Source organism: Ovis canadensis, chromosome 4, assembly GCF_042477335.2.
Source record: "Ovis canadensis isolate MfBH-ARS-UI-01 breed Bighorn chromosome 4, ARS-UI_OviCan_v2, whole genome shotgun sequence".
NCBI lineage: Eukaryota > Metazoa > Chordata > Mammalia > Artiodactyla > Bovidae > Ovis > Ovis canadensis.
Window position 1 is genome coordinate 117466993 of NC_091248.1, and position 22559 is coordinate 117489551.

General features: G+C 42.2%; 1 protein-coding gene across 1 annotated transcript in view; it reads right to left on the reverse strand.

Annotated features, from left to right (window-relative positions):
• Nucleotides 1-2549: 2549 nt before the first annotated feature.
• Nucleotides 2550-22559, reverse strand: part of ZC3HAV1 (zinc finger CCCH-type containing, antiviral 1) — a 51465-nt gene continuing 31455 nt past the window's right edge. Inside the window, exons 6-13 of the mRNA XM_069588493.1 lie at nt 21911-22034; nt 17221-17395; nt 15312-15432; nt 12235-12337; nt 10318-10408; nt 8638-8768; nt 8130-8260; nt 2550-5622 (exon numbers count right to left, since the gene is read on the reverse strand). Coding sequence (XP_069444594.1) covers nt 5342-5622; nt 8130-8260; nt 8638-8768; nt 10318-10408; nt 12235-12337; nt 15312-15432; nt 17221-17395; nt 21911-22034 — 1157 coding nt within the window. The 3' untranslated portion in view covers nt 2550-5341. The remainder of the gene's footprint in view (nt 5623-8129; nt 8261-8637; nt 8769-10317; nt 10409-12234; nt 12338-15311; nt 15433-17220; nt 17396-21910; nt 22035-22559) is intronic.

The following is a 22559-nucleotide window of genomic DNA, read 5'->3' on the forward strand; positions in this document are numbered from 1 at the left end:
CAACAGTGCTTGGCTATATTGTAGGATAAGTGTTTTTTATGATTATTTAATAGTCTATTATAACATGATTATATATAATATTACATATAAATGTTATTTGATTTAATACTTATTTTTGGCTGTGCTGGGTCTTCATTGCCACTCGAAGGTTTTTTCTAGTTGTAGCTAGCAGGGGCTCCTCTTCATTGCAGTGCACAGACTTCTCACTGCAGCAGCTTCTCTTGTTGCGGAGCACAGGCTTCAATAATTGGAGCACACAGGCCCAGGAGTTGTGGCACACGGGCTTCGCTGCTTCTTGGCATGTGGAATCTTCCTGGATCAGGGATCCAACCATTGTCCCTTGCACTGGCAGGCAGTTTTTTAACCTCTATACTACCAGGGAAGTCCCAGGATAGGTGGTTTTTATTATGGTTGTTTTTTTTTTTTTAGTTAGTAGTAGACAATTTTTCAAGCAGGAAATCAGAAGATAGTGAAATAAGCACCCATATATATCAATTTCGTCGAGTTGTAAAATCTTAACACTTTGTCCTATTTTATGTGCCTGACTGTTTGGGCTGAGAATTTACAAGTTTCAATTTGTAGATATTTCTGGATACTTCAATCCTAAATACTTCATTAGGCATGACTTTAAAAAATGGTAGATTTCCCTACATAATCTTTATTTTCATAATTAACAAAAGTATCAGTCATTTTCCTGAACACTTCTAGTGTGGGATAGATGTTTTGGAAAGATCTCTGGCCGTAATAAAGAATGGATTTCTAGAAAACCAAGACAGAAATAAAACAGAAGAGAAACAGCTGAAGGATTATTGTCTTAATTTTTATTGTGTTGAGTTTGCAGTGGATGGTCCATGGGAAGATGCTTGGTGGGCTGTTGAATTTACAGGTCAAGAGCTTAAGAAAGATTGAAGAGAATATTGATTTGAGTGTCATCAGAGTATAAGGAAATTGGAGCTTTGACCGTTGATAAGCTCACTCAGCACAAATAAAGAAAAGCAGAGGTGGGAGGATCGAACCTTGGGGAGTAGCAACATCAAACATTTCTGAAAAATGTGAGAGCCTGCTATGACAAATCAACAAATAGAACATATAACTAAATGGAAAAACTCAAAGCATTTGCTTGGTTTGATGTCACTTCTAGATATTTGAGTGTGGGTGCTTTGACAGTGATGGGTTGGCTATATATTATTTTATTTCCATTGAGGTCCAAATCAAATGGCACTTTTAACCTTCACTTTAATCATATCTATGGACATGAGTTTGGGTAAACTCCGGGAGTTGGTGATGGACAGGGAGGCCTGGCGTGCTGCGGTTCATGGGGTCGCAAAGGGTCAGACCCAACTGAGTGACTGAACTGCTCTGAACTGAATGCTACCATATTTCCCAGGTGGCTCAGTGGTAAAGAATCAGCCTGCCAGTCTAGAAGACATGGGTTCAGTCCCTGAGTTGGGAAGATCCCCTGGAGGAGGAAGTTGCAACCTACTCCAGTATTCTAGACTGGAGAACTGCCATGGACAGAGAAGCCTGGCAGGCTACAGTCCATGGGGTCACAGAGAGTCCTGCACAGCTGAGCAGCGCGTGCTGCCATACAGATGGTTTCTGTCTCCATCCAAAGCTTTGTGATTAAAAACAAATGGGTGGGACTTCCTGGCAGTTAAGAAGTGCTAGTGCCAAGTCACTTCAGTCGTGTCCAACTCTCTGCAACCCCTCGGACTGCAGCCCACCAGGCTCCTCTGACCACGGGATTCTCCAGGCAAGAGTACTGGAGTGGGTTGCCATTTCCTTCTCCAGGGGATCTTCCCAAACCAGGGATCGAACCCGGGTCTCTTTTGTCTTCTGCATTGGCCGGCAGGTTCTTTACCACTAGCGCCACCTGGGAAGCCCTAGAAGCTGCCTGCCAATGCAGGGCACATGGGTTCGCGCCCTGGTCCAGGAAGATTACACATGCCCTGGGGCAACTGAGCCCATGCCCTAGAGCCCGTGCTCTGAAACAAGAGAAGGCAACATGATGAGACGCCCACGCTTTCTGCAACTAGAGAAGGCACACATGCAGTAACAAAGACCCAGTGCCACTAAAAATGAATAAAAATACTCCTTCCTAAAAAAAAAAAAAAGTGGAGAAGGACTTTTGAAGGCGTTACTAATTGGACAACTCTGCTGATCATTTACATTTTAGCTGCCTCCCACTGGCCCTGTTCCCACTCCTAAGGGGTGTCAGCAGTTTCCACTGTCTCCCTTTCCCCTAAACAGAAGATGTACCAACCCACTGAGGGCTTCTCCATCACCACCACCCTGTCTTCCCCTGGCGGTATGCTAAAGGCTCCTTGGTCACTGAGTCCAGGAATGGTGAAGCTGGAAGGGGCAGCTCACATCCTTTAGCTGCCCTCCTCCCCCACTGAAAGAACAAGTGTCTGCAGGTGACTATCTTTTAGGAGATACCTGGAAATAGAGCAAACACAAGCAGTGGAGCTGAAGTTAATATTTATTTTCTTGTATTAGAACTTCAAATGGAGCTGGGACGAGAACAAGAAGAAATACAACTCAGCTACTGAATTATAAGAAGTTGAACTTTATTCAACAAAATTTATCCAGTGTATCAAGCACTCAGCTGGGTATGCAGTGTGGCACAGTGAACAGGACAGGTTGACTCAGCTCTCATGGAGCTTACACTCTAACTCGAAAAGCGGACAACTTTAAGTCAGACAGGTGCTAAAAATGATCAAAGCAAGATGCAAAGTGTTTTAAAAACCAGGGATGTAGGAGGCAAGCATCCAATTTAATCTATAGGAGGACTCATTATGGAGGATAGTAATCTAAAGATGCTAGATATTAACTGAGTGACTCTTACTGTGGTCTTTTGGAAATTGATGGCTTGTTGGTTTTGTAATAATTGCAGGCTTTTACTGGCATTGAGTGGATGCGGCTAGGGATGAGATGCCCCTATGGTGTATGGGTCAGTCCCATACAAAGAAGACTTATTCGGTACTCTATACGACTTTCTAAGGTCCTACTAGACACTTATATAGGATCCATAGCTCGCCTGAAAGGATATAATTCTTTTTTTCCTCTTAGACAATCTGTCATTGGTCTTGTCCTGCTAAACTTATTTCAATTAAGATAATTTCGTTCTTCCCCTAACTACATACAGAAAAGATATATGGTCTATTATGACTTACCCTAATACTGGTTTTCATTCTGGTGTCACCTATACTTTTAATCTTTCCAGTACTTCTTTATAGGAAGTAGCCTCCGACCGACTCTTAAATCCAAACCTATTCATTATCAGTAGAAGTAAATATCTATTTCATGATGTCGTATAGCGTGGTCATGCTGGAGCATTTACATACTGATATTCATTTTATCATCATTATAAATTTCTTGCCTTCTGTTTCTCCATTATAATAGTTAGGGTAATAAATTGATTATTAAGAAGAAAATTCATGTAGATTGTAGTATCTGAATCATCTCAGGACAGCAAAGGGGATGTTATCATACAAATTATTTGCTCTGAAAATGGTGAATAGATCTGATAAGGTTTATTGTTGCCATCATAATGCGGGTGGGGGAGAGGGCGCTACTGGCATTTAGTATGTGAGAGCCAAGTATGCTGACCATCTTGCAGTGCACTGGACAGCTGCTCACAGTAAGGAATTGCTCTGCACCCTATACGAATGTAGAATGTCTCACTAGACATTCGTGTATGACCTACAGCTCGCCTGCAAGAATATAGTACTTCCTTATTTTCTCCATTTCGACAATCTGTAGATTTCCTCTTTTTTTTTTTTCAGATTTTTAAACTTTTTTTGGTCGGGCCACATGGCATATGGCATCTTGGTTCGCTGACAAGGGTTTGAACCCGTGCCCCCTGCAGTGGAAGCTTAAAGCCTTAACCTTTGGACTGCCAGGGAAGTAAGTCCCTGGTGGAGCCCTTTTAAGCCAGAGTTGTAGAGATCTTTGCACCGATCTAAAACCTAATATAAAATCAACTCTAATGCTAATTAATTTTTACAACATATCTGCTGGAAGTAATTATAACATGAAATGTTGGTGACTGGTATGGAATGTTGAAAATTGGAAGGAAAACCCTCATCCATAATAAGAAAGGAACTCTTGGTCCAGGCACCTCAGCTGCTCTAAAAACTGATTGTGCTACAATTCCACACAATCTGTTATATTTAGAAAAAGAAGCCCCTCGCAGGTGCGAGGCTTGTTTGCAGCACTGTTCCCTTCGTCCTGATTCTGTCTCCCTAGGAAACTAACCTCACCTCCTCAGGGGGCCTATGCTTCGGTAGAATGGCCCTAATTGCCTGGTGAGCTTCAACTAACACAGCGAACAACTACAACAGCACTCGGATTTATCAGTCGTGATTGTGTGGATCTGGTTATTGCAACTCGGTCCACCCAAAATACCAGCACTTCATGTATGTCTGACCTGAAAAAAAGCCTTCTCTGTAATCATATTAGTTAGAATATAAATGTCTACTTTGCCCAAATGGGCAGTTAATTCCAGTTGGTTGCTGCGCTCTGAGCCATACTTAGCAGCTCTTTTAATTGCATTTCAGAAAGCGTCAACTTGGATGAAGTACTGTAAATAAACGTAGAGATAAAGAAATGCATGCCCTCAAATCAGTCTCACCACAGAGATAAGGTACAGTACTGCAGTTATGTCTTGCTAGCATTTAAATTGCCTTTACATTTCCACCCGCCGCAACTATACTCCTATGTATTTTCCCCCAGCTTTCCACAATTTTCTAAGGCTGTACTGTCTTATGTCCTTAATTTTTAGATTTCACTTAAATTTCCCAAATAAATTTTCTTTCAATTTAACCGAAACAAAACCAAATCATGCAATCAACTAAGAGTAGTTGGGGGAGAGAAGGTTGCTGCATTAACAGAAGTTTTAGAAGTGAGTCTTTACCAGTTACATCTAGGTAATGAGTGATTCCCAAACTTATGACACATTTCAATCCTCTTCTTGGCGGTCAACCCCAAAAAAGTGATTTAGTTGGAGTGGTGTGTAATCTGGACACTAAAAAAAAAAATCTTAAATTGTTTTTAAGGCTGCACGCACTGCGCAGCATGCCAGGTCTTAGTTCAGGGGTCGAGCCCGTGCCCCTACCTTGGGAGTGCGCAGCCTTAACCACACTAGGGAAGTTCCCTGGACAGTGGGGTTGTTTAGTGCTTCTAGATGATTCAAATGTGCAGCAAAGTTTGGGAACCACTAATCCAAGGCATTTATAGGAGAGAAAATGTAAGTTTAACTATTATCTTTATGGAAGATCGGGTTCTTTAAGTGAACAGAATGGTTATGACATCCTTTATGAGGCTGTAGCCATCATTTCTAACTAATCACGCAGGGTTTCTCTGTTTTCTCTGATTTCTCTAGTTCGGTATATTCAATCACATATTCTGGGTAAATCTGATCTTTCTGAAAGATGACAAAAACAGAGGGATTCAATCTTGTATCCACACAGCTGTCATACCGCGGAGGGGGACTCTGGTAACCCATATGGCCTTCAATGAAATTTCCAACCAGGACTCGGGCTACAAACATAACGATGTTTTTGGAATCAAACGGGTAATATTTATGGGAACTAATGGCATCTCTTGTGAAGTAGTTTCCTAGAAATAATCAGAAGAAAAAGGTTAAGAATTATTATAAAAGAAGGTATGTAGTTATAAGATTATTTACACATGATCAGATGACAGGCATTGACCAAGTATATGTCAGCAATACCTTATTGATACTAATAACTTTCCTTTGTACTTAGGAAAACGTTTATTATGCAAGTGCACTTGAATACGGTGTATAACCTGACAATTAACAGAAACATTTGCAACTCTATGGAATTCACAGGTACAGTGTTGAGCCACTGGGTACAATAACCAACTGTTGATATCACAGTAATCCAGTTCATGCAAGCAAGTTGAGTTGTAACTAATAAACCAAAGATACTCCAACAAAGGCCATTTCATATTGTGTACATTTTAAGGAAGAAACATCATTTACTACTGCGGGAAGGTCCTGGGGAAAGGAAAAGGGAGAGAGGAGAGATATGACATGAGCCAACACCTGACCCTGGCAGAGCTGGTCAGACACTCAGTCTATCGTCCTCAACTACAAGACAACCTCTGATAATCACTGATATCTCCACAGTCACCAGAGCAACAACCGTTTCCTGACAAATTCAAATTTCCTATTTTTATTTTTATTATTCCCAAGGGAACAAAATAACCTCTTGACAAGGTGAAAGAGGAGAGCGGAAAAGCTGGCTTAGAACTCAACATTCAAAAAACTAAGATCATGGCATCTGGTTCCATCACTTCATGGGAAATAGATGGGGAAAAAGAAACAGTTACAGATTTTATTTTCTTGGGCTCCAAAATCACTGTGGATGGTGACTGCAGCCATTAAATTAAAAGATGCTTGCTCCTTGAAAGAAAAGCTATAACAAACCTAGAAAGCGTACTGAAAAGCAAAGAAGGCAGTTTGCTGACAAAGGTCCATATAATCAAAACTATGGTTTTTCCAGTAGTCATGTATAGATGTGAGAGTTGGACCGCAAAAAGACTGAGCATTGAAGAACTGATGCTTTCCAATTGTTCAGTTCAGTTCAGTTCAGTTCAGTTCAGTCGCTCAGTCATGTCCGACTCTTTGCCACCCCATGAATCGCAGCACGCCAGGCCTCCCTGTCCATCACCATCTCCCGGAGTTCACTCAGACTCACGTCCATCGAGTCCGTGATGCCATCCAGCCATCTCATCCTCAGTCGTCCCCTTCTCCTCCTGCCCCCAATCCCTCCCAGCATCAGAGTCTTTTCCAATGAGTCAACTCTTCGCGTGAGGTGGCCAAAGTACTGGAGTTTCAGCTTTAGCATCATTCCTTCCAAAGAAATCCCAGGGTTGATCTCCTTCAGAATGGACTGGTTGGATCTCCTTGCAGTCCAAGGGACTCTCAAGAGTCTTCTCCAACACCACAGTTCAAAAGCATCCATTCTTCATAGTATATTCAAAAGCAGAGACATTACTTTGCCAACTAAAGTCCGTCTAGTCAAGGCTATGGTTTTTCCTGTGGTCATATATGGATGTGAGAGTTGGACTGTGAAGAAGGCTGAACACTGAAGAATTGATGCTTTCGAACTGTGGTGTTGGAGTGGTGCTGTAGAAAACTCTTGAGAGTCCCTTGGACTGCAAGGAGATCAAACCAATCAATTCTAAAGGAAATTAACCCTGAATATTCATTGAAAGGACTGATGCTGAAGCTGAAGCTCTAATACTTTGGCCACTGATGCAAAGATCTGACTCATTGGAAAAGGCCCTGATGCTGGAAAAGACTGAGGGTGGAAAAAGGGGGCAACAGAGGATGAGATGGTTGGATGACATCACTGACTCAATAGACATGAGTGTGAGCAGATTTCCGAAGATAGTGGAGGACAGAAGAGCCAGACGTGCTTTGGTCCATGGGGTTGCAAAGAATCAGACATGACTTAACAACTGAACAACAGAAAATGTCTTTCTGCCCATTGAAGGAAAAGAGTCTATATTGCAAAATCTGATATTCTGTGAAAAATTAATTGATATTGATAAACTATTACTTGTTGCCTTAAGGTGAGTAATTCTTTGGTTTTTGTTTGGTTGGGTTTCTGGATTTTGAGTTGCATGAAGGAATTTAGGAACAAAAACAAAGCCAAAAAGATCTGGTGTGACCAGCATGGCCTGTGATGGGAAAAGACCTCATCTCCTTTGATTAGAATCCATCAGTGGCAAGAGAAGGGATGGACATAGGTCAGCAAGAGCCATGGCCAGAACTGAGTAGCAACGGTAGACAAAGTCATCAACAAGAGAAAAGACTTTGCAAGATCTACGAGGTGCTCTGGTCTCCACACCCCACCCTTCCCATAAAGCACAGAAGACAGGAAGGAAGCGGGGCTAAAGTACAGGAACCAAGTTCCACAGTGACTTCCCACTCTAATTTGGAAATTTCAGATTAACATGAGCTTATTTTTTCTCCAGGAATGCAAAAGCCTGCAGGTACTGGTTAATACAAAATAATATATCTCATAATAGGAGAGTGTACAGCAGAGCCAAGTGTTGGCTCTCCTTGTTCAGCTTCTCTATTCCATACAAACCTTTCCCATATTTGGTGTCATGACTTCCATGTAAGAACCAGTCAAAATTATTCTCACAGATAGATGCCACGTTGCTGCGTCTTGCTGCACAAAATAGGATTTGCTCTTCTCTCTTCATCTCCATTTTCTTGCTAATATGGAAAACGTAAGACTTAACATGGAGAACATTCCTCACCCACTCCAGTTAATAACATAAATCCCAACTAAAGTCTAATTATCGTAAAATTGTGTTCCACCAGCTTTCAGAATGGAGCTACTAACATTAAGGCAACAGCTATAAAAAAAATAAATACATGAAAACTTTTAAATGATAGATGCATGAAAGCATTTAATTGTAAAGCTAAAACTGAAACAGAGAAGTTTGAGCTTACACTATGAAAACACAACTAGAGATTGAAGAAACTGTTGACCACCAAAATAAAAAAGTGAATATAAATCTTCAAAGATAGGTTTTCACTAATCCTTTCAAACTTCATGTCAAGAGAAGCCCGATAAGGTGGCCACCCACCTTTTAAAAGCCTTCAAGAGCTGTGAGTTCTGGACCTTCTTTATCTTTTCAATCTTGAAATTTCTCATGGAAGCTTTAAAATGATCACTTACTTTAGCATATTCTGGAGTATTGTTAGGGATTTCAAGCAACTGAAAGAAATTTAAAAATATGTAAATGTGAAGCAGGAAACACTTAAGGCATGATGGGGCTTCCCTTGTGGCTCAACTGGCAAAGAATCCACCTGCAATGCGGGAGACCTGGGTTCGATCCCTGGGTTGGGAAGATCCCCTGGGGAAGGGAACGGCTCCCTACTCCAGTATTTTGACCTGGAGAATTCCATGGACTGTATAGTCCACGAGGTTGCAAAGAGTCGGACACGACTGAGCGACTTTCACTTTCACTCCATGTCCCTATGTGGGCTTCGCAGGTGGCGCTAGTGGTCAAGAACCTGCCTGCCAATGCAGGAGATCCAAGAGACTGGGAGTTCGATCCCTGGGTCAGAACCCCTGGAGGAAGGCATGGCAACCCATTCTAGTATTCTTGCCCAGAGAATCCCGTGGACAGAGGAGACTGGAGGGCTATAGTCCATAGAGTTCCAAAGAACTGGACACGATGCAGTGGCTTAGCACAGCACATGTCCATGTGTGTGGCCATGGAGTACCCTTGCCAACCCTCTGACAGCAGGTAGGATAAGCAGGCTTAGGGTTTCCACATCTGATAGTTCCTTCCAGTGATGAACTAGATGGCCCGGGGCCCATCTGTTCAAGGCTAGCAGAGCATTAGCCTGAAGGCAAACACAGCACACGCCCCTCCCCGCCCCACACCCCCAGGTGTGTGATTCAGTCCAGTGACCTGATGAGTTCTTTGCTTAAAGCCAGTGCAGGAGCAGAGGCAATGGAGGTACCCAAGGAGCCCAGGCAGAGTAGCCTGCACCCAAAGCTAGGCTCTGATGTAGCTAAATGATCCAGGAAGAATCTTGCCCCTGGACTTCCCTGGTGATCCTGTGGTTAACAATCTGCCTGCCAATGCAGGGGACATGGGTTCAATCCTTGGTCCAGGAAGATTCCACATGCTGCAGCAACTAAGCCCAGCACCACAACTACTGAACTCGTGTGCTGCAACTACTGAAGCCTGCATGCCCTACAGCCCATGTTCTGCAACAAGAGAAGGCCACTGCAATGAGAAGCTTGTGTACCACAACTAGAGATTAGCCTCTGCTTGCCACAACTAGAGAAAACAACAAAGACCCAGCATACCCAAAAATAAATAACTAAATAAAATTTTTTTAAAAAGAGTCGCCCCAACCAGGTAAGCTGAGGCCCACTTTGAGTCCCATAGCAACCTGCTTTTTAACTCCAATGAATGGAGTTAACAAGTTGCTCTTACTGTCAGTTCCAGTTTGCTCGCCTGTAAGGTAGAGAAGCAAATATCTATTTTACAAGTTTGTCATGAGCATCTGTCCCAAGGAGATCGTGCGTGCCAGAACTCTGGAAACAACGAGGTGCCCTTCTCCTTTGGAAAGTGGCATGTGACACAGTCACCATTCGGATGTTAGCCTTTGAGTCTCGTTTCAAGAGTTTTGCAGAAGTGATTCATTCACTCCTTCACTCATTCATTCATTCAACCACACACATTTGTAGCAAAGTACTTTGTTGCATCTTTAAATAATTCACCCACTACAGAGTAAAAAGCAAGTACCTCAAAGCTATTCGAGACTGAGACGCTCGCGTCCGGTTGGGGAAGATATATAGTGATGAAAGGTTCTGAGGAGGTCTGCCCCTGCTGAGGGCTAGAAACAAGAGAGAGAAAGAAATTTATCTGGCTCCCTGTTTGATACACCCAAGTGATTTTCTGTGCTTAACTCCAACTAAGCTGAAGTTCCTCTGGAAATTTTCTAAGTCCTAATGTGTTAGCATTAAGTAAGGCTAGGGGACTTCCCTGGTGGTCCAATGGTTAGGAATCCATGCTTCCAATACAAGGGGGACATGAGTTTGATCCCTGGTGGGAGAACTAAGATCCCATATGCCTTGTGTTGTGTTAGTCACTCAGTCATGTCCGACTCTTTGTGACCCAATGGACTGTAGCCCACCAGGCTCCTCGGTCCATAGGATTCTCCAGGCATAGTCAAAAAATAATATTAAAAAACGTAAGTTTGTCTTACAGCTTCTCTTCCAAGTGATAAATATTTAAACACTTTAGTGGTATAGGAAAAGAATCCTGCCTTTCCTGTATGAACTGTATTTCAGGAAGAGTAACCATACATTTGAGGGTTCTCCACCCTCAAATAGAGAACCCCTAACATGTACATAGGGGTTTATCACATAATTTTCTTTAAGTTTGATATTTTCCATTATGAGAACATTACATTTTTAAAAATGCTTTAAGGAAAAAACTCTTTAAAAACCTCCTTTCATAAAATGAAAACTCTTTTGGAAAGAAAGAAGCTGGCCCCAGTTTATATGTTAAACTCTGATTTTCATACTGTACTGGTATAGTGCAAAACAGATTCAATTAATATGTTTGTTGTAAGGTGCTCATCAAAAATGCTATCATTCACTTCTCTTCAGATTGTTCAGAGTAGCACTCACAGCCTTTATTCTATCCTAAAGCCATATGTCTCTTCTGGGTTTGTGATAGCAGGATTTAAGCTCAGTTCAGTTCAGTCAATTAGTCATGTCTGATTCTTTGTGACCCCACGGACTGCAGCACGCCAGGCTGCCCTGTCCATCACCAACTCCCAAAGCTTGCTCAAACTCACATCCATGGAGTTGGTGATGCCATCAACCATCTCATCCTCTGTCGTCCCCTTCTCCTTCTGCCTTCAATCTTTCCCAGCACCTCGGTCTTTTCCAGTGAGTCAGTTCTTCGCATCAGGTGGCAAAAGTATTGGATTCAAGCTACTTCTTTCCACAAACACCCACAGACAGTTTTCTCAGTTCATTTTATATTTATTTATTTGGCTGCATCAAACAGTCGCAGCATGCAGGATCTTTAGCTGTGGCATGTGGGATCTAGTCCCCAGACCAGGGATCAAACTGAGGTCCCCGCGGTGGGAGCATGAAGTCCTGGCCTCTGGACCACCAGAGAAGTTCCAGCAATGTAGTTTTGACTGGGTTTCATGAGCAGACAGAGCTGTCACACTGAATCCCTTAGCAACATTTCCTTTAAAAATCCATTTTCATCAACTTTGTATTTCCTCAAAGGCTTTACCAGGCAGCTGCTACATCCCTTTTTTCTCCCCATTTCTCCCTCAAACTCCCACCCCCTGTAAATCCATCCCACAAAACTAAAGATACTCAGAGGAACCCAGAACAGAACAAAAACCCAGTAACTGTGCATCTGATTCTTTCCTAGGCACAGCCAGCCATTCTCAGCTGAAGAAACTGAACCCAGAGTAAGAGGTCTGCTCAAAGTCCCCCGTGAATCTGAAGAAAAGACACACTTCCTACTCTAGAATGCTTTTAGTCACACTGTACTCCTTAGTCAGTACCTTACTCATAGTTAAAGCAAAAGGAAATTGCAGTGTTATGTGAGCACGAACATTTCAGAAAACAGGGTCCAGATTCATGAGTGACTCGAACATCTCAATGTGTGCCAGCAAGCACGGACACTCACTCTTGTCTGTGTTTCACTCGCTCCACATCCCAGTAAGACACAAACGTTGGCCTTCTAATGACATCCTTTTGGGTCTTGGAAGCTATATTTGTCTGAATCATCCCTTTAGACAGAAAAACAAAGAGAAAACACAAATCATGAATTGGTCCTAGGAAATGATTTATCTTTATTCTTCAGAGACTACTAACATAGCTAATATTCATTACTCAACTATATATGCATGAATCGAGAAAATCCTTTTAGATGGAAACTGCTCATGATAAAAATGAATATCCTTCACTGGCCTTAGTATAAGACCCAGAAAACAAAGAGGTAAATGGGCAAAGTGCAATGAATCAAATCTTTCAATCAAAGTCAGGTGGGAAAGGGAACTAGGGCCGCCAGATTACATCACCCATGACCACTGTCCTCAACCAGGCATCAGTGATTATGGGTTGGAACATGGTAGGTATATTTTGAAAGTATTTTCCTATCTCAAATGTGAAATGTTAGTTTTAATTCACACATGTTGTACACCTGGGTCTACGCTGCAGCCTGAGTTCTTTAAAAAGTAAATCATCATACATTGTGAGTAAAAGCATAAAATGGCACAACCACTTTGGAAAAGAATTTGGAAGCTTCTTACCAAGTTAAACATACACTACCTATACAATCCAACAAACCCACTCCTTAGTATTTATCCAAGAGAAATTACATCCACACAAAGATTTGCATTTCAACGTGCCTAGTAACATTATTATAATAAGCAAAATGTGAAAACAATCCAAATATCCATCAACAGGTTAATGGTTAAACAAACCATTGTATATCCATGCAATGGAATATTACTCAGCAACAAAAAAGGACCTCTCTTCATGCAATAATATAGATGAGTGAAAAACAGTATTCTGAGAGGAGTCAGCCATCTGAAGAGTACACACCACAGAGTTCTATTACATGAAGTTCTAGAATAGACTAAACTAAATTATAGTGACAGAAAGTAAATGGGCTGCAAAGGGGAGACTGACCACAAAGGAGCACGAGAAAACTTTCTGGATTGATGGGAATTTTCTAGATCTTGATTAGGATAGCAGCTGGATGCATCCAACTAGACACTTAAAATGGATATACCTGATGGCAGCAGTTATGCCTCACCATAGGTTTACATCCACATCAACAAAACGAACAACAAGGAAAAGAGCAATCAGATCCTGCCATAACTCTGCGCAAAACCTTCTGGACGTTTCCAGCTTGTAAAATATTTAAGTTTCAATGTCTACTCTCAGCTCTTACACACCTCCTTGCTGCATGTATGAGCTGCCTACTCCCTTCCAAAGTGTCCTCCCCAGATAAAAGCAGGCACTCTCCCACGAGCCCTCCATTCTCTGGCAGATTCATCACACAGCTTCATCCTTCCTGTAGCTGTTATTTTCTGAAGGTGCCTGGTTTGCCAGCATTCAGAGTAGTGCCTGGCAACACAGCTCAAATACTAGTTCAATGAACAAGAGCATATTAGAAAGAGAAAGGAAATAGTCTGGAACCCTGAAAACTTCTCTAGACTGGCTTCTGTGAACCAAGGGAACAAATATATGGGATTAAAATTTCTCCAGATTCTGGAACAAGATATATTGGTTTTCATCTCTCCACCACCTTTTTAAACAGCCAGAACAATAGAATACCACTGCAAAAAAATGTTTCAAGTCCATTTTTAATTTGACGACCCAACAGAAGGAATTTTTATTTTCGTCCATTGCTTTCTAGTCTTGGTCCTTATGCACACATTGTTGCACTTACCACACACATTAAATTTTTTAAAAAATTCATTCCTGAAAAAAATATTTATTTCTGTTTTAATTACAGAAACATAAACTTGGGGTTTGGTCTTCTTCATTTAACAATATCAAATTTTGCTTTTATAGCAGTTTTCACAATCATAATTTTTAACAACTACCTAATACTCCACTGAAATGTAATACTTTTATGTGTTCAGTCACAATCCTACTGGTACACAGGCTATTCCTATTCTTTAGTCCTATAAGGAGGCTTTAATAAAGACCTTTATTTCTATAGCTTATTTTTTTCCTTGTGAATTATTTCTTAGAAAGATTCCTGAGAATAAAAAAGTAAGCATATTTTAATATCTCTTGATATGTACTGCCAGGATACTTTCCACAGTAGTTAGTCTAATGCTCCCTCAAAGCTATGTGATTTGGGGTCTTCCCTGATGGTCCAGTGGTTAAGACTCTGCACTTCCAATGTGTAGGGCACAAGTTCAATCCCTAACTGGGGAGCTAAGCTCCTGCATCCCACATGGCACAGCAAAAAAAAGAAAAAGAATGAAAACACAGCAATTGGTACAGGGCCCAAACCTCAGGTACCACCTGGGAATGTCAAGGAGCTGAAAAAGTCTCTTTCATCTCTTTCAAAGCATCTATGAGGACAGTCCTGAAAGGGCACGTATCTGACCATATATGGGGCTGGTGAGGGTGTGGGGGGTGGGGGCAGGATTTGGGGGCAGGGGGACACAGAGGCAGCCGATGGGACACTACATTCAGAGGGAGAACAGTTTCTGCCTTGGTTTCTTACTAAACACAACAGGCAGACAGGCAGAAGGTAACCAAATCTTTCTATGGGGGCTCCAATAAACATGGCAGAAAACAGTCTTTAGAAAAGGTGATGGATAAAAGCATTGACCTAGATGATGACGCCTAAAAGGAACAGCATGGCTCTAAAATTCTGAAGGACCCACGTCCCAAGGTCTCCCCTGCAGTTGCTAACACCTGAAATCTGTCTCACGGAAGCAGCCCACCTAGAATAAGAAATTTAGAATGGCAGAACCAGAAGTGTCCACAGAGACCATGTAATTCAATCCCCCCCATTTTACAGGGTGCCAGGTGCTGTTCCCAGCTACTCTGTGTCACAGTCAAGGCTTAGAGCACGGCCCTTCTGACTGCCGTCGGCTCCCACCCACTGGTCCTGCCGTGCTAGAAAGAACCCGGTCCTGAGTGCAGCATGCCCACGGCTCTATTCCCACTCCCCCGTGGATGCCACAGGCCAGATTGAAAAGACAGGTACCACTGCCAAATGCAGACACTTACCTTGAAAACTCAGCTCGTAGTTGCGTGAACCCGCCTGAAACGGCACAACTCCCCTCCGACAGGATAGAAAAAGAGACTCCAGGTATGAAGAGTCAATGCTCGAAATGTGCTCATTGTCTTTCTATTAAAAATAAAAATAAAAAGGTAAAAACTTCAGGATAGGCTTTTAAGAAATTTCTATCATGATATCTTATGTAACTTTATTTCAGCCGTGGGATTTGAACAGGAATGCATCCTGCTACCCAAACCAGATTGTCAAGGATTCCTGGGTGGGGGCAAGTCAACACCTGTCTTTAGTCTCCACTGGATAGCGTTGATGCTACTGAAACTGATGATACCCTAGGTGGAGGCCTGAAAAATAGAGCTGTTTTGCAATAGTCTTTTACATATTCCATAAAATATGATCCAAGTGTACAGAGCAACTTGTACCTGATATAAGATGTCTAACAAACGTCATGAAGTAGACCATCACAGCTATCGTCTCATCACACAATGAGAAAGAACAGTCTAAAGCTGGAAAGAAGGCATATAAAACTCCAACAGGTGCCTTGTTATTTAGTTGCTAAGTCATGACTCTTTGCCACTCTTTGGCCATGGACTGTAGCCCACCACTGTCCGCTCTGTCCATGGATTTCCCAGGCAAGAATACTGGAGTGGGTTGCCATTTCCTTCTCCATCCTATAGGTGTATCGCTGTCCAAATGAGAGTGACAGGGCAAGGAACACCCCCAAAATGTAAAGATATAATCTCCAGCCATCTCCAGGACCGTCCTCTAGCCCTGCCCTCACTGAACTCCAGTTCTGAATGAGTGAGTAAGAGCCTTCAGTTACATATTCTCCAAGACTTGAATTTATACCTCAGTTTCAATAATCAGGTCTTGTTACTTTTGCCTTGGGCCCACATGACAGCCTTGAATTTGGCTTTCTAGAGCTATGGCTCGCCCTCACTTTGGGCAATTCCTTCAGGTCGTGCACTCCTGCCCCTCAAGGCACGCTACTAAGCTTGACTGTGTGCTGAGTGCTAAGTCGCTTCAGTTGTGTCTGACTCTTTGTGACCCTATGGACTGTAGCCCGCCAGGCTCCTACTGGAGCAGGTGCCATTTCCTTCTCCAGGGGATCTTCCCAACCCAGGGATCGAACCCACATCTCTGGCATCTCTGCATTGGCAGACAGGTTCTCTACCACTGAACTATCTGGGAAGCCCCAGGGACCTTGTAATAGAGTGTGTTTCTTTGATTGCTTTGGCAGCTTGGGAGCTCAGAACCAAATGGATGGCCCAGTGACTTATGCTGAGATAGCCTCATCCCTTTTTTGTCTTTGGCTCCACTTCTATCTCTTGCTTTTCTTTTCTTTCTCATCACTCCAATTTCATTGCCCACTTTAGCTACCTCCCTCTCTGTTTAATCATCTGAATCTAAAGGGAGAAGGCACACGAGACAGAACCTCTGCCTATCTAAATTTCTCTCCCCTATTACTATGTCCCTGTGTGCTAAGTCTGAACCTTCTAGTTCATCTGAATCCAGACTCTGACTAAATTCTAGCAAGCATATATATCAGTCTTTTGATTTCTCACTCTTGCCTACTTTTCTGGCTGAAAGGAGTAGTCTCTGCCCATTTATGTACTAGTACCTAGAAAGCTATCTCAAGGTTCTGCCACAGTCCCTGATAATGAGGAAAGAGGGATATTTGGCTGGCTCATATATCAAGGAGTTTCTTAAAAATAGTTATAATTTTTTATAATGGAATTGGAATACATGCTTGCTGAGTATAATAAAAAAAAAAAACCATCACTTTCTCTACCACATCCATGCTCCATGGGTAATCACATAGGTGTCAGACACTGTACTACTAGATTCTTCTGAAGTTGTCAAGTTTATACAAGAGTATCCACAAGAAGGAATGGTACTCACCTTCTCTCCATATGGAACCCATTCATCAGCTTCATTCCTCCAGTACCAAATCCATTTTGTGGTAAACAGAGAACTGGCCGGCTTTGTGACGGATGAAGGTGTGGAGATACGTCGGACGGGATTAAAATCACAAATCATCTTCTGGAAAATGATGTTATAATTGCCAACAGAAACGCTGTGAGGGAAAAGCTTAGCATTAATAAAATGCTTCACTGAAACAAAACGCTTCTGTTTTCTCTACTCTGATCGTCTTAATAAGAGGGCAGAATTAAAAACTGAGAGTTGAAAGTGGTCTCTGAATTCCCTTTATACAGCTTACGATCTTACACACAAAAGAAAAAACGGAAATACAGAGAGGTAACGTAACCTGCCACGTACCTAATGGTACCACAGAACGTGTTCTTCCCTCAAAAAATATCCCCCAAAGAAATCAATTGATTGGCTCGATGTCAGAAATTCTGAAACTCACAGTAGGTCAATTTTTTCAATTATTACACATTATTTAAATAGTTGGGCTTCCCTGGTGGCAAAGAGGGTAAAGAATTGCTTTCAATGCAGGAGACTGGGATTCAATCCCTGGGTCAGGAAGATCCCCTGGCGAAGGGAATGGCTACCCACTCCAGTGTCCTTCCCTGGAGAATTCCATTATCAAAGCGTAGTTGGACACCTTTTCAAGGAGTCAGCAAGGTCAAAGTTACTTTCATAATAATATTAGGACATTACCCACCTTTTCCACGTTCATACCCTCACAAGTACACAGCGGAGTTTTTCAAGGCTACACAATGCTTGATTTTACCATAAAGAGATTTGTGAAAATATAAAACAATATCATTCTTCCCAGTGAATTTGGTTTGCTTTAGTTTTGGAAAAGTTATTTTTATAGTTATACTTACATACATTTATGTATGCATGTACCGATATATAATTATCTAAAAATGTTATGTTAACACGAATGAGTTTATTCTCATTGTTTTTAATGAATCAATAAACAATTTTTCTCAGTTGTGACTTTTAACATGGTAACTACTACTGCGGGCAGGAATCCCTCAGAAAAAATGGAGTAGCCATCATGGTCAACAAAAGAGTCCAAAATGCAGTACTTGGATGCAATCTCAAAAACGACAGAAGGATCTCTGTTCGTCTCCAAGGCAAACCATTCAATATCACAGTTATCCAAGTCTATGCCCCAACCAGTAACACTGAAGAAACTGAAGTTGAACAGTTTCATGAAGACCTACAAGATCTTTTAGAAATAACACCCAAAAAAGATATCCTTTTCATTATAGGGGACTGGAATGCAAAAGTAGGAAGTCAAGAAACACCTGGAGTAACAGGCAAATTTGGCCTTGGAATGCGGAATGAAGCAGGGCAAAGACTAATAGAGTTTTGCCAAGAAAATGCACTGGTCATAGCAAACATCCTCTTCCAACAACACAAGAGAAGACTCTACACATGGACATCACCAGATGGGCAACACCGAAATCAGATTGAGTATATTCTTTGCAGCCAAAGATGGAGAAGCTCTCTACAGTCAACAAAAACAAGACCGGGAGCTGACTGTGGCTCAGATCATGTACTCCTTATGGCCAAATTCAGACTTAAATTGAAGAAAGTAGGGAAAACCGCTAGACCATTCAGGTATGACCTAAATCAAATCCCTTATGATTATACAGTGGAAGTGAGAAGTAGATTTAAGGGTCTAGATCTAATAGATAGAGGGCCTGATGAACTATGGAATGAGGTTCGTGACATTGTACAGGAGACAGGGATCAAGACCATCCCCATGGAAAAGAAATGCAAAAAAGCAAAATGGCTGTCTGGGGAGGCCTTACAAATAGCTGTGAAAAGAAGAGAGGCGAAAAGCAAAGGAGAAAAGGAAAGATACAAGCATCTGAATGCAGAGTTCCAAAGAATAGCAAGAAGAGATAAGAAAGCCTTCTTCAGCGATCAATGCAAAGAAATAGAGGAAAAGAACAGTATGGGAAAGACTAGAGATCTCGTCAAGAAAATTAGAGATACCAAGGGAACATTTCATGCAAAGATGGGCTCGATAAAGGACAGAAATGGTATGGAACTAACAGAAGCAGAAGATATTAAGAAAAGGTGGCAAGAATACATGGAAGAACTGTACAAAAAAGATCTTCACAACCCAGATAATCATGATGATGTGATCACTAATCTAGAGCCAGACATCTTGGAATGTGAAATCAAGTGGGCCTTACAAAGCATCACTACAAACAAAGCTAGTGGAAGTGATGGAATTCCAGTTGAGCTGTTTCAAATCCTGAAAGATGATGCTGTGAAAGTGCTGCACTCAATATGCCAGCAAATTTGGAAAACTCAGCAGTGGCCACAGGACTGGAAAAGGGCAGTTTTCATTCCAATTCCAAAGAAAGGCAAGGCAAAAGAATGCTCAAACGACCGCACAATTGCACTCATCTCACATGCTAGTAAAGTAATGCTCAAAATTCTCCAAGCCAGGCTTCAGCAATACATGAACCGTGAACTCCCTGATGTTCAAGCTGGTTTTAGAAAAGGCAGAGGAACCAGAGATCAAATTGCCAACATCCGTTGGACCATCGAGAAAGCAAGAGAGTTCCTGAAAAACATCTATTTCTGCTTTATTGACTATGCCAAAGCCTTTGACTGTGTGGATCACAATGAACTGTGGAAAATTCTGAAAGAGATAGGAATACCAGACCACCTAACATACCTCTTGAGAAATCTGTATGCAGGTCAGGAAGCAACAGTTAGAACTGGACATGGAACAACAGACTGGTTCCAAATTGTCACCCTGCTTATTTAACTTATATGCAGAGTACATCATGAGAAACGCTGGGTTGGAAGAAACACAAGCTGGAATCAAGATTGCAGGGAGAAATATCAATAACCTCAGATATGCAGAGGACACCACCCTTATGGCAGAAAGTGAAGAGGAGCTAAAAAGCCTCTTGATGAAAGTGAAAGAGGAGAGTGAAAAAGTCGGCTTAAAGCTCGACATTCAGAAAACAACGATCATGGCATCTGGTCCCATCACTTCATGGCAAATAGATGGGGAAACAGTAGAAACAGTGTCAGACTTCATTTTTGGGGGCTCCAAAATCACTGCAGATGGTGACTGCAGCCATGAAATTAAAAGACGCTTACTCCTTGGAAGAAAAGTTATGAGCAACCTAGATAGCATATTCAAAAGCAGAGACGTTACTTTGCTGACTAAGGTCCGTCTAGTCAAGGCTATGGTTTTTCCAGTGGCCATGTATGGATGTGAGAGTTGGACTGTGAAGAAGGCTGAGTGCCGAAGAATTGATGCTTTTGAACTGTGGTGTTGGAGAAGACTCTTGAGAGTCCCTTGGACTGCAAGGAGATCCAACCAGTTCATTCTGAAGGAGATCAACCCTGGGATTTCTTTGGAAGGAGTGATGCTAAAGCTGAAGCTCCAGTACTTTGGCCACCTCATGCGAAGAGTTGACTCATTGGAAAAGACTCTGACGCTGGGAGGGATTGGGGGCAGGAGGAGAAGGGGATGACCGAGGATGAGATGGCTGGATGGCATCACGGACTCGATGAACGTGAGTCTGAGTGAACTCCGGGAGATGGTGATGGACAGGGAGGCCTGGTGTGCTGCGATTCATGGGGTCGCAAAGAGTCGGACACGACTGAGGGACTGAACTGAACTGAAATATCAATAGCTATAAATCCACATAAACTGAAATCGCTGGGATCCTCAGTACATTTTAAGAATATTAAGGGCTCCGGAAACCAAAAAGTTTGAGAGTTACTGCTCTACAAAATACCTCCTAGATCAGCGATGTTCAACCAGGAATGATATTAGACCCAGGAAACATTGACAATGTCAAAAGATATTTTTGTTTCTCACAACTGGCATGTAGTGGGTAGACACCAGGGATGATGCTAAAATACTCCAGCAAACCAAATAATTATTTGGGCCCCAAAGTCAACAGTGCTAAGGTTGAAAAACCCTGCTTCAGATTTACCTGGTAGGAGACCATACCTAGAAACAAAACAACTGACACCACCCTCTAGTGGCAAAATGCAGCAACACACTCTCCACCAGAGATTCACTAAATTTGAACGGGGTGACAAGTCCTTATTTTCCCTCCTAAAGTATTTCCTTATAAAGTAGGATGCAGCTTATAAATATGGTCATGGGTAGTATCACCCATATCAGCCCTAACAGCAACATATATATAAAGTAGCCTTTTAGAAACCTCCAGGATAGAGAAAATAGCAAATATAGAGGCGGGTATAAAATGCTGACGTATATAACAAAATTCTTCCTTAGAACTATATGAAATGACTCAAATCATTTTCTCAAACAATGAGATTAAGCCAAAGGCTCTTCTGAGCTCATAGGTTTGCAAACCAACCTATGCATTTTGTTGTTCAGACAAATATTACCTGAACAAATATTTGTGTCCCTGTTTATTTCACCTGAGTTAGCAAATATTCCCAGAGTCCCTCATATTAGCCAGGCTCTGGGTGACTTCAAACCTGCCCACCTATTCCTTTATCTTTATTAACTCAGAAGTCATTTGCCATCTTAATCTCAAGAGTTAACCTGAATGGGATTCTGAAGGAAAACCGCTTTTTCTTCTTCCCATGAGCACAGCACTAGGCTCCCCTTTGATGATCTTGCAGATTTCACAAGCTAGACCTGCCACCAACTTACCTGCAGTTTTTGGGGTCACAAAAGGCCTTCTCAATATCCTCCATGAACGGAAGGTCCACCCAGCTGTTTCCAAGTAACATCTGCCACCGGTAGGGCAGGTGAAAATGAACTTTGTTGCAGCTCTCTACAAAGATAGAAAAGAGGTCTGAGCAATTCGACCAAGTTCACTGCCGACTCTCCCCATCAAGGCCTGCCTTTCTCACCCTACCAGCCCTGTAGGCACACTTTCCATCTACACCTGTGCTCATGCCAGCCCCTACCTGCATCATCTCAAGCCCCTATTTCCACATTCATTTACTACCCATGTAGACTCGTCAGAAAACAAAATTCTCCACTCCCCCAAAAGCCATGTTCAGTTCAGTTCAGTTGCTCAGTCGTGTCCAAGTCTTTGCGACCCCATGGACTGCAGCACGCCAGGCTTCCCTGTCCATCATCAACTCCTGGAGCTTGCTCAAACTTAAGTCCATTGAGTTGGTGATGCCACCCAACCATCTCATCCTCTGTTGTCCCCCTCTCCTCTCACCTTCAAAAAAAGAACCACGTTACCCACATGGAAATCTGAGGTCATTAGAAATTTACAGTTATCCTTTCTTCTGCTGCTGCTGCTAGGTCGCTTCAGTTGTGACATCCCTGGGATTCTCCAGGCAAG